At 42.3% G+C, this 14,722-nt stretch overlaps 1 protein-coding gene across 3 annotated transcripts in view; it reads left to right on the forward strand.

Moving 5' to 3' along the window:
* Window positions 1-14,722, forward strand: part of CNKSR3 (CNKSR family member 3) — a 151,624-nt gene that overhangs the window by 106,728 nt on the left and 30,174 nt on the right. For all 3 annotated transcript variants that reach the window (XM_040429392.1, XM_040429394.1, XM_040429393.1), the window contains exons 6-7: window positions 1,502-1,621; window positions 2,818-2,877. In XM_040429392.1, coding sequence (XP_040285326.1) covers window positions 1,502-1,621; window positions 2,818-2,877 — 180 coding nt within the window. The remainder of the gene's footprint in view (window positions 1-1,501; window positions 1,622-2,817; window positions 2,878-14,722) is intronic.

Below are 14,722 nucleotides of genomic sequence, written 5' to 3' on the forward strand. Positions count from 1 at the left end.
GATGGGTATATGATAGATGGGTATATGATAGATAGGTATATGATAGATGGGTATATGATAGATAGATAGATAGATAGGTATATGATAGATAGGTATATGATAGATAGGTATATGATAGATAGATAGATAGGTATATGATAGATAGGTATATGATAGATAGGTATATGATAGATGGGTATATGATAGATGGGTATATGATAGATAGATAGATAGGTATATGATAGATAGGTATATGATAGATAGGTATATGATAGATGGGTATATGATAGATGGGTATATGATAGATAGGTATATGATAGATGGGTATATGATAGATGGGTATATGATAGATGGGTATATGATAGATGGGTATATGATAGATAGGTATATGATAGATGGGTATATGATAGATAGATAGGTATATGATAGATAGATAGATAGATAGATAGGTATATGATAGATGGGTATATGATAGATAGATAGGTATATGATAGATAGATAGATAGATAGGTATATGATAGATAGATAGATAGGTATATGATAGATAGATAGATAGATAGGTATATGATAGATAGGTATATGATAGATGGGTATATGATAGATGGGTATATGATAGATGGGTATATGATAGATAGGTATATGATAGATAGGTATATGATAGATAGATACAATATTACTAGTAGAATGAAGTAAGAAGATGGCATTTATCTATAGGATATAAGAAGTTGCCATGTCTGCACCGAGAACCTCTGGTCAGGGATTAATAATCTCAGTCTTATTTTACCTTGAACTACGTACGCTACTTGGGGAGTTGTACAATGAAGCGCTACCCTTTACTATTCTGACAGTCTGTCTTCCAGCGGAACCATTGTTTACTACATGAATTCATAAAAATGCCTAAATCCGCTTTGCCCCATTAAACAGAAGACATACAATGTGATTTATTCCTCCTGATACCGTTCAGTATGTAAAAGTGATTCCTATGTACTAAACTATTTATAGATTTCCATTTTGATGTGTTGCTTAATTTGACTCTTGACTGCTGAAAGAAGGCAAGGTGATCTCATCTTTGCAAGCGTTTAATCTTCATTTCCAACTCACTTGGACGTAGTAGATATTCTTTTGATGGATGGAGAATTTCTCAGTGAAGTCCAATTAGCAGAATAGTTTTTCACTGACAAGCCAGTTTACTAAGAAAGTTTTGCCTTTGACGTTTCTTTGTATTTTTGCATTGCCTGTTTAATGTTAGATCAGACTTTTCTTTAATGTCTGGTAAGAAAATATCATGCTAAATAAGAACTTTAAAGTAACTAGAACCTGTATGAACATCCTAGAGAGTAGAGTGAGAACATTCAGTAATAATAAGGATAAGACAGCACTTTCCAACCAGATGAAGCAGTAAAATATGAGAAAAGGCTGTGCTGTGGAGCTTATTGTATGAAGAGGAATAATGCTGAGGAGCAGATAATGATATTCTGTTAGAGTAATGCCAAACTATTATCTGTTTTTTATTTTCTTGCAGTCTAAAGTTCTAAATGGAATATGTGACAAAACGTACCGATTTACCACAGACCCTTTAACAAGTCAAAGTGCCTGTCTGGGGGAAGTCGTCCTAACTAATATTAGACCCGGGGAAGGGTTGGTAAGTACATAGCATTGCTCCTCAGCCGGTGTAATATGCCAGGAGATTACAAGATGCTGTACCCACAAAATGCAACAGCACAGTTTCAATTGTACAAACAAGAAAAGCTCAACCTCGGACTCACCATTTTTGCTATGTCCAAAAGATTGCCAAAAGGATAAAACGTAGGTCAGGCATTGCTCCATCTGACAGAAATCAAAACGGGAAATGTCATCAGAATGTCTCAGTTGTGCAGCCTCGGGCTTTCCAGCTTTACACCCTATGATAGTGATTTTCTGCTTTAAACTACATGGATCAGTGGGCATGAAGGAATCTAAGTATAGCTGTTTTTTAAAGGGGGTTTTCTGAAACTCAGATATCAATATAGGATCTGTGTGAGTCCAACTACTAGAACCCTAGCTGGACATCTGTTTGAAGGGACAGTCAGTTGGGTGCTGTGGTCTCCATAGCTTGCAAAGCTATTCACTTGAATCAGACTGAGCTGCATAAAGGCCATGTGACTGACGGACGTGACCTCACCGGCTGAGGAAGCAGGGAGCTGCATTGCCTAAGTGCAGCGGCTCCTTCCAACAGCTGATTGGCGGGGGCGTCAGGAGTCAGACCTCCACTGATCAGATATTGATGACCTATCCTGAGGATAGGTCATCCATATCCAAGTCCCGGAAAACCTAGACCATCAAGTGATTGTATCTTGACACCACAATTTTACAGTTTTACATATTTTTAGCATGCCAAGAGATTTAAGACTATCAGTCATACAAATATATGTATGTATTATTGCAGCTATATCTCAGATAGAAGATAAGAATTGCTCTGATGAATTCTCTACTGGTAGGTCACATGGAGTGCTATCGGGCTTGGATGTGGCTCTAGACCTCCATGAAAACTTGTATAACTTTTCTGGAAACATTGGGTTATGGGTTAGGTAGTTTTGTCCTGTATGATGTAGGCAAAATACACAAGGCTGCTTCTTAGATAAAATATTACTAATAAATACAAAAAATGGCTTACATTCTTTTAAAATCAAGCCCAGATGTGGAACTTTAACAGCCTGAAATCCCTTACACAAATGTTTCCATTACTATAGCCTTCAGTACCGGTTTTTATATTTTTTTTGTTTCCAGAAGAATGCAGTTTAATGTTTTCATATTTTTATTAGGATGTATGTGACCATTAGCTATTTTTCCTCTCCCTAGGGAATGTATATCAAATCCACATATGATGGGCTGCATGTCATTACAGGAACTACAGAAAATGTAAGTGAAATCTGTTGCAGCTGTCTCCTAATTTAACTAGTGTATAAGGCTACATGTACACGACTGAAACTCTATGGGAGTATTCACATGGCCGTTTCTATTTTAACAGCCAGTGAATATCGGCCATCAAAAATAGGACATGTTCTATTTTTTGCCTGTTTTCACGGCCTGACAGACCTCATTGAAATCAATTGGACCATTTTTAACTGCCGCTTAGGCCTCCTGCACACGAACGTATTTTTTTGCGGTCCGCAAAAACGGGTCCCGTTTTTCCGTGATCCGTGACCGTTTTTTCGTCCGTGGGTCTTCCTTGATTTTTGGAGGATCCACGGACATGAAAAAAAAGTCGTTTTGGTGTCCGCCTGGCCGTGCGGAGCCAAACGGATCCGTCCTGAATTACAATGCAAGTCAATGGGGACGGATCCGTTTGACGTTGACACAATATGGTGCCATTTCAAACGGATCCGTCCCCATTGACTTTCAATGTAAAGTCTGGAGTCCCTTTTATACCATCGGATCGGAGTTTTCTCCAATCCGATGGTATATTTTAACTTGAAGCGTCCCCATCACCATGGGAACGCCTCTATGTTAGAATATACTGTCGGATATGAGTTAGATCGTGAAACCTCATTTCCGACAGTATATTCTAACACAGAGGCGTTCCCATGGTGATGGGGACGCTTCTAGTTAGAATATACTACAAACTGTGTACATGACTGCCCCCTGCTGCCTAGCAGCATCCGATCTCTTACAGGGGGCTGTGATCAGCACAATTAACCCTTCAGGTGCCGCACCTGAAGGGGTTAATTGTGCTATCATATCCCCCTGTAAGAGATCAGGGCTGCCAGGCAGCAGGGGGCAGACCCCCCCCCCCCCCCCCCCCCCCAGTTTGAATATCATTGGTGGCCAGTGCGGCCCCCCCCCCCCCTTCCTCCCTCTATTGTAATAAATCGTTGGTGGCACAGTGTGCGCCCCCCCCCCCTTCCTCCCTCTATTGTAATAATTCGTTGGTGGCACAGTGTGCGCCCCCCCCCCCCCCCCTTCCTCCCTCTATTGTAATCGTTGGTGGCACAGTGTGCGCCCCCCATTGGCCCCCCTCCCTCTATAGCATTAACAACATTGGTGGCCAGTGTGCGGCCTCCCATCTACCCCCCCCCCGATCATTGGTGGCAGCGGGTTACTAGCAATAGTACAATAGTAAAAGATTCATACTTACCTGGGAGCTGCGATGTCTGCTTCCGGCCGGGAGCTCCTCCTACTGGTAAGTGACAGTTCATTTAGCAATGACACTTACCAGTAGATGGAGCTCCCGGCCGGACACGAGCATCGCAGCAGCCGGTAAGTATGAATCTTCTACTATTGTACTATTGCTAAGTAACCATGGCAACCAGCGTCCTGGTTGCCATGGTTACCGATCGGAACTCCGCTGCCACCAATGATGGGGGGGGGGGAGATGGGAGGCCGCACACTGGCCACCAATGTTGTTAATGCTATAGAGGGAGGGGGGGCCGATGGGGGGCGCACACTGTGCCACCAACGAATTATTACAATAGAGGGGGGGAGGGGGGGCGCACACTGTGCCACCAACGAATAATTACAATAGAGGGAGGGAGGGGGGGGGCGCACACTGTGCCACCAACGAATAATTACAATAGAGGGAGGGGGGGGGGCCGCACTGGCCACCAATGATATTCAAACTGGGGAGGGGGGGGGGGGGTCTGCCCCCTGCTGCCTGGCAGCCCTGATCTCTTACAGGGGGATATGATAGTACAATTAACCCTTTCAGGTGCCGCACCTGAAGGGGTTAATTGTGCTGATCACGGCCCCCTGTAAGAGATCGGGTGCTGCCAGGCAGCAGGGGGCAGTCTTGTACACAGTTTGTAGTGTATTCTAACTAGAAGCGTCCCCATCACCATGGGAACGCTTCTGTGTTAGAATATACTGTCGGTTCTGAGTTTTCACGAAGTGAAAACTCAGCTTTGAAAAAGCTTTATGCAGACGGATCTTCGGATCCGTCTGTATAAAAACTAACCTACGGCCACGGATCACGGACACGGATGCCAATCTTGTGTGCATCCGTGTTCTTTCACGGACCCATTGACTTGAATGGGTCCGTGAACCGTTGGCCGTGAAAAAAATAGGACAGGTCATATTTTTTTCACGGCCATGAAACACGGATCACGGATGCGGCTGCAAAACGGTGCATTTTCCGTTCTTTCCACGGACCCATTGAAAGTCAATGGGTCCGCGAAAAAAAACGGAAAACGGCACAACGGCCACGGGTGCACACAACGTTCGTGTGCAGGAGGCCTTAGACAGGAGTGCACCCGTCTAACGGCCGTTCAAAACATTATACTAGAACAATATGGCCTTTTAGAGGTTTAAAAAAAAACAAAAAAAAAAAACACTCACCTTGGCCACTTGCACGCGCAGCGGCAGTCACTCATCTCTTGATTGAAAAGGACCTGCCTAAGGGCCTGCGCTCAGCATGATGACGTCACTATGCGCTCATACTGGGAGCACGGAGGGACGTCATCACACTGAGCGCAAGTCGATGACGAGAGGAACGACTACCTCTACGCGTGGATGAGGTGAGTATTTTTTTATTTAATTTTTTGCTAAAAATTACAGCTGGGGGCCTCTATGGGCGACATTACTAATTCTTGGGGGCACAATGGGAGACAATATAACTGCTGGGGGCCACTATGGGAGACATTACTAATGCTGGGGCCACTATGGGGGACATTATTACAAATAGGGGCAACTATGAGAGACATTATTACTGCTGGGGGCCATTATGTGTACTGAGGGCACGGCAGGGGTTGGAATCTTTATAAAAAAAGCCAATGAAATTCATCTATTTTTTCATGCCCATTTTTAGTGGCCAAGAATTTTTTTTGAAAAATAGCCATTAAAAATAGACAGACAGACAGAAAATGAATGCACAAATGGCTGAAAAATGACCATGAAAAACTGACAGCGTGTCCGTTTTTAATGGATGTTTTTTTTTCCACTGTTGTGTGCATGTAGCCTAACAGTCTCTGTTGCTCGGAGATTTATTACAAATGATTTGGAATCTTGGTAAAATAGTAATATACTTTGTAAGACTGAAAAAAAAAATGCATCCAGTACGGCCTGTCACCCTGCAAGTTGATCCAAAGGAAGGCAAAAAATCTGTGAGGTAGAAGCCAATGGTCTTCATTTTAGGGGAAAAAAAGCCTTCCTGACTCCAATCAGAATATCTCCCTGGATCAACGACCCCTCTCTAGTAACTATAGCCTGTAATATTATTACACTCCAGAAATACATCCAGGCCCCTCTTGAACTCTTTTAGTGAATTCACCATCACCACTTCCTCAGGCAGAGAGTTCCATAGTCTCACTGCTTTTACCGTAAAGAATCCTCTTCTATGTTTGTGTACAAACCTTCTTTCCTCCAGACGCAGAGGATGTCCCCTCGTCACAGTCACAGTCCTGGGGATAAATAGATGATGGGAGAGATCTCTGTACTGACCCCTGATATATTTATACATGGTTCTTAGATCGCCCCTTAGTCCCTTTTTTCTAAATAACCCTAATTTTGACAATCTTTTTTGGTACTGTAGTGACACATTTCAGTTATTACTTTAGTTGCCTGTCTTAAAATGTATGAACACTGCTATGAAAAGGATCAAAAAGACCTTTTACATACACTTCCCGTTGCAAAGCCTTCTCCAACACATCCCAAAGATTCTCAATGGGGTTAAGGTCTGGACTCTGTGGTGGCCAATCCATGTGTGAAAATGATGTCTCATGCTCCCTGAACCACTCTTTAACAATTTGAGCCCGATTAATCCTGGCACTGTCATCTTGGAATATGCCCGTGCCATCAGGGGAAAAAAGAATCCCTTGATGGAATAACCTGGTCATTCAGTATGTTAAGGTAGTCGGCTGACCTCATTCTTGGAGTACATAGGCCCCTTGCAGACGAGCGTGTCCGGATGCGTCCCGGTGCATTGCGACAAACCCGCGCGAGTAGGTACACAATTGCAGTCAGTTTTGACTGCGATTGCGTTCCGATGTTCAGTTTTTATCGGCCGGGTGCAATGTGTTTTGCACGCGCGTAATAAAAAACTGACTGTGGTACCCAGACCCGAACTTCTTCACAGAAGTCCATGTTTGGGTTAGTTGTAGTGTAGATTGTATTATTTTCCCTTATAACATGGTTATAACGGAAAATAATAGCTTTCTGAATACAGAATGCATAGTACAATAGGGCTGGAGGGGTTAAAAAAAAATATAAAAATATTTAACTCGCCTTAATCCACTTGTTCGCGCAGACGGCATCTCTTCTGTCTTGTTCTGTGAGGAATAGGACCTTTGATGACGTCACTACGCTCATCACATGGTCCGTCACATGATCCATCACTAGGTCATCAAAGGTCCCGATCGTCACCTAGCAACCGTGCGTGAAAATCACACCACATCCGCACTTGCTTGCGGATGCTTGCGATTTTCACGCAACCCCATTCATTTCTATGGGGCCTGCGTTACGTGAAAAACGCACAAAGAGGAGCATGCTGCGATTTTCACGCAACGCACAAGTGATGAGTGAAAATCACCGCTCGTGTGCACAGCCCCATAGAAATGAATGGGTCAGGATTCAGTGCGGGTGAAATGCGTTCAACTCGCACATTGCACCCGCGCGGAATACTCGCCCGTGTGAAAGGGGCCATACTGTTGCTGAACCTACTGACCAACTGAAGCAACCCCAAATCATAGCACTGCCCCCACAGGTTTGTACAGTAGGCACTAGGCATGATGGGTGCATCACTACATCTGCCTCTCTTACCCTCTGGAACAGGGTAAATCTGGACTTATCAGACCACATGACCTTCTTCCATTGCTCCAGAGTCCAATCTTTATGCTCCCTAGCAAATTGGAGCCTTTTTTTCTGGTTTGCCTCACTGATTAGTGGTTTTCTTACGGCTACATGGCTGTTCAGTCCCAATCCCTTAAGTTCCTTTTGCATTGTGCATGTGGAAATGCTCTTACTGTCACTATTAAACATAGCCCTGAGTTCTACTGTTGTTTTTCTTCGATTTGATTTCACCAAACGTTTAAGTGATCACCAAACGTTTAAGTGATTCATGATTTTTTTCCCCGCCACATTTCTTCCTCGAATACGATGGGTCCCCACTATCCTTCCAGTTTTTAATAATGTGTTGGACAGTTCTTAACCCAATTTTAGCAGTTTCTGCAATCTCCTAGATGTTTTCTCTGCTTGATACATGCCAATGATTTGACCCTTCTCAAACAGACTAACATCTTTTCCACGACCACGAGATGTGTCTTTCGACATGGTTGTTTAACCCCTTTAGTACACAGCCTTATTTCACCTTAAGGACCAGGCCATTTTTTGCAAATCTGACCAGTGTCACTTTAAGTGGTGATAACTTTAAAACTCTTTGACTTATCCAGGCCATTCTGAGATTTTTTTTCTGTCACATATTGTACTTATGACACTGGTAAAATGAAGTCAAAAAAATTAATTTTTATTTATGAAAAAATACCAAATTTACCAAAACTTTTAAAAAAAATTGCAAATTTCCAAGTTTCAATTTCTCTACTTCTATAATACATAGTAATACCTCCAAAAATAGTTATTACTTTACATTCCCCATATGTCTACTTCATGTTTGGATCATTTTGGGAATGATATTTTATTTTTTGGGGATGTTACAAGGCTTAGAAGTTTACCTTAGGGACCAGTTCAGGTCTGAAGTCACTTTGCGAGGCTTACATAATAGAAACCACCCAAAAATTACCCCATTCTAGAAACTACACCCCTCAAGGTATTCAAAACTGATTTTACAAACTTTGTTAACCCTTTAGGTGTTCCACAAGAATTAATGGAGAATAGAGATACAATTTCAAAATTTCACTTTTTTGGCAGATTTTCCATTTTAATATATTTTTTACTTTTACAAAGCAAGGGTTAACAGCCAAACAAAACTCAATATTTATGGCCCTGATTCTGTAGTTTACAGAAACACCCCATATGTGGTCGTAAACTACTGTACGGGCACACGGCAGGTCGCAGAAGAAAAGGAATGCCATACGGTTTTTGGAAGGCAGATTTTGCTGGACTGTTTTTTTTTACACCATGTCCCATTTGAAGCCCCCCTGACGCAACCCTAGAGTAGAAACTCCATAAAAGTGACCCATCTAAGAAACGACATCCCTCAAGGTATTCAAAACTGATTTTACAAACGTCGTTAACCCTTTAGGTGTTCCACAAAAGTTATTGGCAAATGGAGATGAAATTTCACAATTTCAAAAGTTACCCCATTTTAGAAACTAAGGGATAGGGTGGAAGTTTTGTTGGTACTAGTTTAGGGTACATATGATTTTTGGTTGCTCTATATTACACTTTTTGTGAGGCAAGGTAACAAGAAATAGCTGTTTTGGCACCGTTTTCATTTTTTGTTATTTACAACATTCATCTGACAGGTTAGATCATGTGGTATTTTTACCCCTATTTTTTACCAATTTTTTTTAACTTTATTTGGGGAAAATGACGTTTTTGTTTATTTTTACTTGAAACTTTAAATTTTTGGGGGGGGGGGGGGAACTTTATTTTTTCAACTTTTTTTTCAATTTATTTTTTCAACTTTTTTTTCACTTTATTTTTTATCCCACTTTGGGACTTGAACTTTTGGGGGTCTAATCCCTTTACAATGCATTCCAGGGGGCTGGATCTCACAAGCTTGTCACCGGAAGGCAGCGCTATGCCTTCCATGCCATCGGGTCCCCCCTACAGCCCCATGGGGACCCGATGGCACCGCCGATCGCCGCCGCAAACCGCAGGTCTGAATTGACCTTCGGTTTGCGGCGATCGCCGACACGGTGGGGTCACGGGACTCCCCCGCGCATTTAGCCAAGGTGCCTGCTCAATGATTTGAGCAGGCACCGGGTTCCGATCACTGCCCGCCAGGCGGCGGTGATCGGAAATACACATGACGTACCGGTACGTCATTTGTCCTTAAGTACCAGGACAACATGCCGTACCGGTACGTCATGTGTCCTGAAGAGGTTGAGAAATAAGAGGCAACTCATTGCACCAGTTGGGGTTAAATAACTTATTGCCAGCTGAAAGATAATCGCCTATGCAGTAATTATCCAGTAGGAGGCTCGTAACTATTTGCTTAGTTAAATCCAGGTGGCGACTTTTTTTTGGGACAGGCAGTGTATATAGCTGCTTCACCAACATAAAATTACATGCAGTGTTTGGCACCCTTGCCGATCAGCCGGTGCCTTTTTCTAGGCCAACTACGTCACGTTCATTGGTCACATGGCCTATGGGCATCTCAGTTCCATTCAAGTGAATGGGACTGTGCTGCAATACCAAGCATGGCCGATATCAAATGAACAGCACGGTGCTTGGTAAATTGTGAGGAACCTGTGGCACTCACCTGAGCGCTGCAGCCCGTGCATTCATCTGATTGACGGGGTGCTGGGAATCATACTCCCACAATCATACTATCCTAGGGATAGATAATCAGTATGAAAGGCTCAGATGTCTTCCTGCACATGTCTTCCTACACAATGGATCTGTTCTTGGCACTTCAGAAGCATTTTTAATGTTTTCATTTAAAAAAATGACCCCCTCTATATACAGGGAGTGCAGAATTATTAGGCAAGTTGTATTTTTGAGGATTAATTTTATTATTGAACAACAACCATGTTCTCAATGAACCCAAAAAACTCATTAATATCAAAGCTGAATATTTTTGGAAGTAGTTTTTAGTTTGTTTTTAGTTTTAGCTATTTTAGGGGGATATCTGTGTGTGCAGGTGACTATTACTGTGCATAATTATTAGGCAACTTAACAAAAAACAAATATATACCCATTTCAATTATTTATTTATACCAGTGAAACCAATATAACATCTCAACATTCACAAATATACATTTCTGACATTCAAAAACAAAACAAAAACAAATCAGTGACCAATATAGCCACCTTTCTTTGCAAGGACACTCAAAAGCCTGCCATCCATGGATTCTGTCAGTGTTTTGATCTGTTCACCATCAACATTGCGTGCAGCAGCAACCACAGCCTCCCAGACACTATTCAGAGAGGTGTACTGTTTTCCCTCCTTGTAAATCTCACATTTGATGATGGACCACAGGTTCTCAATGGGGTTCAGATCAGGTGAACAAGGAGGCCATGTCATTAGATTTTCTTCTTTTATACCCTTTCTTGCCAGCCACGCTGTGGAGTACTTGGACGCGTGTGATGGAGCATTGTCCTGCATGAAAATCATGTTTTCTTGAAGGATGCAGACTTCTTCCTGTACCACTGCTTGAAGAAGGTGTCTTCCAGAAACTGGCAGTAGGACTGGGAGTTGAGCTTGACTCCATCCTCAACCCGAAAAGGCCCCACAAGCTCATCTTTGATGATACCAGCCCAAACCAGTACTCCACCTCCACCTTGCTGGCGTCTGAGTCGGACTGGAGCTCTCTGCCCTTTACCAATCCAGCCACGGGCCCATCCATCTGGCCCATCAAGACTCACTCTCATTTCATCAGTCCATAAAACCTTAGAAAAATCAGTCTTGAGATATTTCTTGGCCCAGTCTTGACGTTTCAGCTTGTGTGTCTTGTTCAGTGGTGGTCGTCTTTCAGCCTTTCTTACCTTGGCCATGTCTCTGAGTATTGCACACCTTGTGCTTTTGGGCACTCCAGTGATGTTGCAGCTCTGAAATATGGCCCAACTGGTGGCAAGTGGCATCTTGGCAGCTGCACGCTTGACTTTTCTCAGTTCATGGGCAGTTATTTTGTGCCTTGGTTTTTCCACACGCTTCTTGCGACCCTGTTGACTATTTTGAATGAAACGCTTGATTGTTCGATGATCACGCTTCAGAAGCTTTGCAATTTTAAGAGTGCTGCATCCCTCTGCAAGATATCTCACTATTTTTGACTTTTCTGAGCCTGTCAAGTCCTTCTTTTGACCCATTTTGCCAAAGGAAAGGAAGTTGCCTAATAATTATGCACACCTGATATAGGGTGTTGATGTCATTAGACCACACCCCTTCTCATTACAGAGATGCACATCACCTAATATGCTTAATTGGTAGTAGGCTTTCGAGCCTATACAGCTTGGAGTAAGACAACATGCATAAAGAGGATGATGTGGTCAAAATACTCATTTGCCTAATAATTCTGCACGCAGTGTAGGGGTATGGGTAGAAATTCAAACATGGCTTAAAAATACTTATACTACATGATAGCAAACAAAAAACACTAAAAGAAACATAGAAACATAGAATGTGTCGGCAGATAAGAACCATTTGGCCCATCTAGTCTGCCCAATATATCTGAATCCTATGAATAGTCCGAAAAGGGTCCTTATACACATGAATTTGGCTCTGGTGTTTTACCACTAGTTAAACAAAATGCTAGAATAGCAGTTTGCTTTTTCGGGGGCCACCTGCGATATTTGTGGCATTTTTTCTGCCATTTTTTGCACACAAATAGGGGCAATATCAAAGTGTTTAGACCATTATTATGGCGTAAAAAGGTTGCGAATTATAGAGTGTGCCCAAAAGATTTACTGATATCTATGCCAGGAACTGGTCTAAATGATGGCGTAGACTTGAAGGTCTGGGCAGCAGATCGCTGTTTACACAGCACGATCAGCTGCCCCAAAACAATGATTTATCTGTTAGTATATACAATGAATTCATCCGATCATTAGGTGATCGCCGGTACTATTACACAGGCTGATTATTGGGCAAAAGTGTTCATACGAATGTTCATTTCTGATAATTGTCCAAATAATAGGGGACCATTCAAGGGACCATTACAGACTGGTGGAATTCAGGAAATGTTTGTTCTCTTATAATCAGCTCAACCAAGTCACGCTAGTGAATCATTATTTCTTACGAAACATTCCTTCACCCAAAAGTTTTCCACCATCGTCGCCATTGCCCATGTCTACAGCTTTACAAGAGGACAAGCTGTAATGAAAAGTCCAGTTGTATGTGAAGAAAAGAGAGTTTGTTTTCTTCTTTGCTTGCAGATACAAAGTCTGCTGAAGGTGTTTTAGGTAAAGCTTATTTTTAATTAGGCAGCAGGATAAAAGGTGGAATTCATTCACAGCCAACAGACCCCATGATTTTTTTATCCGACTGCTAAATACCAGCTTCTTATTGCATGATTAAATGAGGAGACTGGTACCATTTTTATTCTGTGCTTGTTGTTATGGGATTTGTTGTAGCCTTATGAAGAATGTTTGTTTTACTTTGTGTAAAGGACAAGCACAACATTCACCACTAGGACTGTTCAAAGATAAATAACGACTAAACATTTGCACAAGTAGTGATTTCCAAAGAAATCATCAAGTATCCCTATTGACAAGAAGTTCGAATGAGGTACCCACAAGGAAGTGAACAATGCTAAATGTTAACAAAATAAGGTCATTCCTCTGTCAGCTATTCCTTCTATTTGACAGAAAGAATAGCACAGCATGGAGCACTAATCTTTCTGTCAGAATGACAAAAAACACATTAGGATTCATATTGGATGATTATTTATTTCATTATTTTTTAATTTCATTTCACACTAACAGACATACAGGAGAATACAATACTACATATATATTACATGCAGTGACATCTCTTCTGATTATAGATGTTTTCTTTCCTCATCTTATCCAAGTCATCATGATGACTTCTTTTAGCCGTGTCTCATCATCTTAGAGTCCTACTTTTTCATCTTCCTCCCACCTTGTGAACACCCTATCCTGCCCCCTCTAATACTGTGCCTGCAGTGCTCCCCAATACTATACATCAGAAACAGATAGCCCCCTAATATTACTAGTACCACACAGATAGTGTTTTCTTTAATAATGAATGCCACACAGTACCCTTTAAAAATAATTGTGCACAGCAAATAGTGCCCCTGACAGTGATAGTGTCATAAACATAGTGTTCCCCAGAAATGATTGTGCCCACAGCAATAGTGCTCCCAAAAGTCCTACCAATAATAATAATAATCTCCCAGAGTGCCTTTGTTATTAGTGCCCCCAATAGTAATAATGTCCACCATTGTGCCCCAAAAGTATTAATGCTCCCAAAGTGTCCATACTAATAATCATGTTGCCCATAGTCCCCCAGTAGTAACAAAGCCGCACCAGAACACCACCCACAATAGTAATAATTCGACCTATAGTGCCCCGAGTAGTAATAAAGTCCACCATAGTGCCACCCAGTAGTAATAAAGCCCACCATAATGCCTCAGTAGTAATAAAGCCTACCATAGCGCCCCTCAGTAGTTAAAAAGTCCACCATAATTCCCCCAGTAGTATTAAAGCCTCAACAGTGTGCACTAGTAGTAAATATGCACCCTTATAGTGTCAGTAGTAATAAGGCCCCCATAGTATGCCACAGAAGCAATCATGCCCACCTAAAATGCATCCAGTAGTAATAAAGCCCCCATAATGGGTCTCAGTAGAAAAAACACCCCTTATAGTGCTGCCAGTTGTACGGTTGTCCCCATATTGGCCCCCATAATAATACCCCCCCCCCCCCACACACACACACACACACACCCCCATAGTCGTCCAATAGTGCTGATCCAAGAGAAATATCAAACGTACTTACCTCCATGCCGCTGTCTGCAATGTGTTACAAGACAATGGCCTCCTCAGTCCTGAGCAGCCCAGTTCCGGCAATCATGATGATGTTGATGTCATCTCACAACCTACAGCGTCCTCTCCTATTGGCCTTTAGCCTAAGAGAGTGAACTGCCCCACTGCAGCATTCAAATGTATCGCCGTCCTCAAGACAGCGCTACAGTTG

Source organism: Bufo bufo, chromosome 4, assembly GCF_905171765.1.
Source record: "Bufo bufo chromosome 4, aBufBuf1.1, whole genome shotgun sequence".
In the NCBI taxonomy this organism is placed as follows: Eukaryota; Metazoa; Chordata; class Amphibia; order Anura; family Bufonidae; genus Bufo; species Bufo bufo.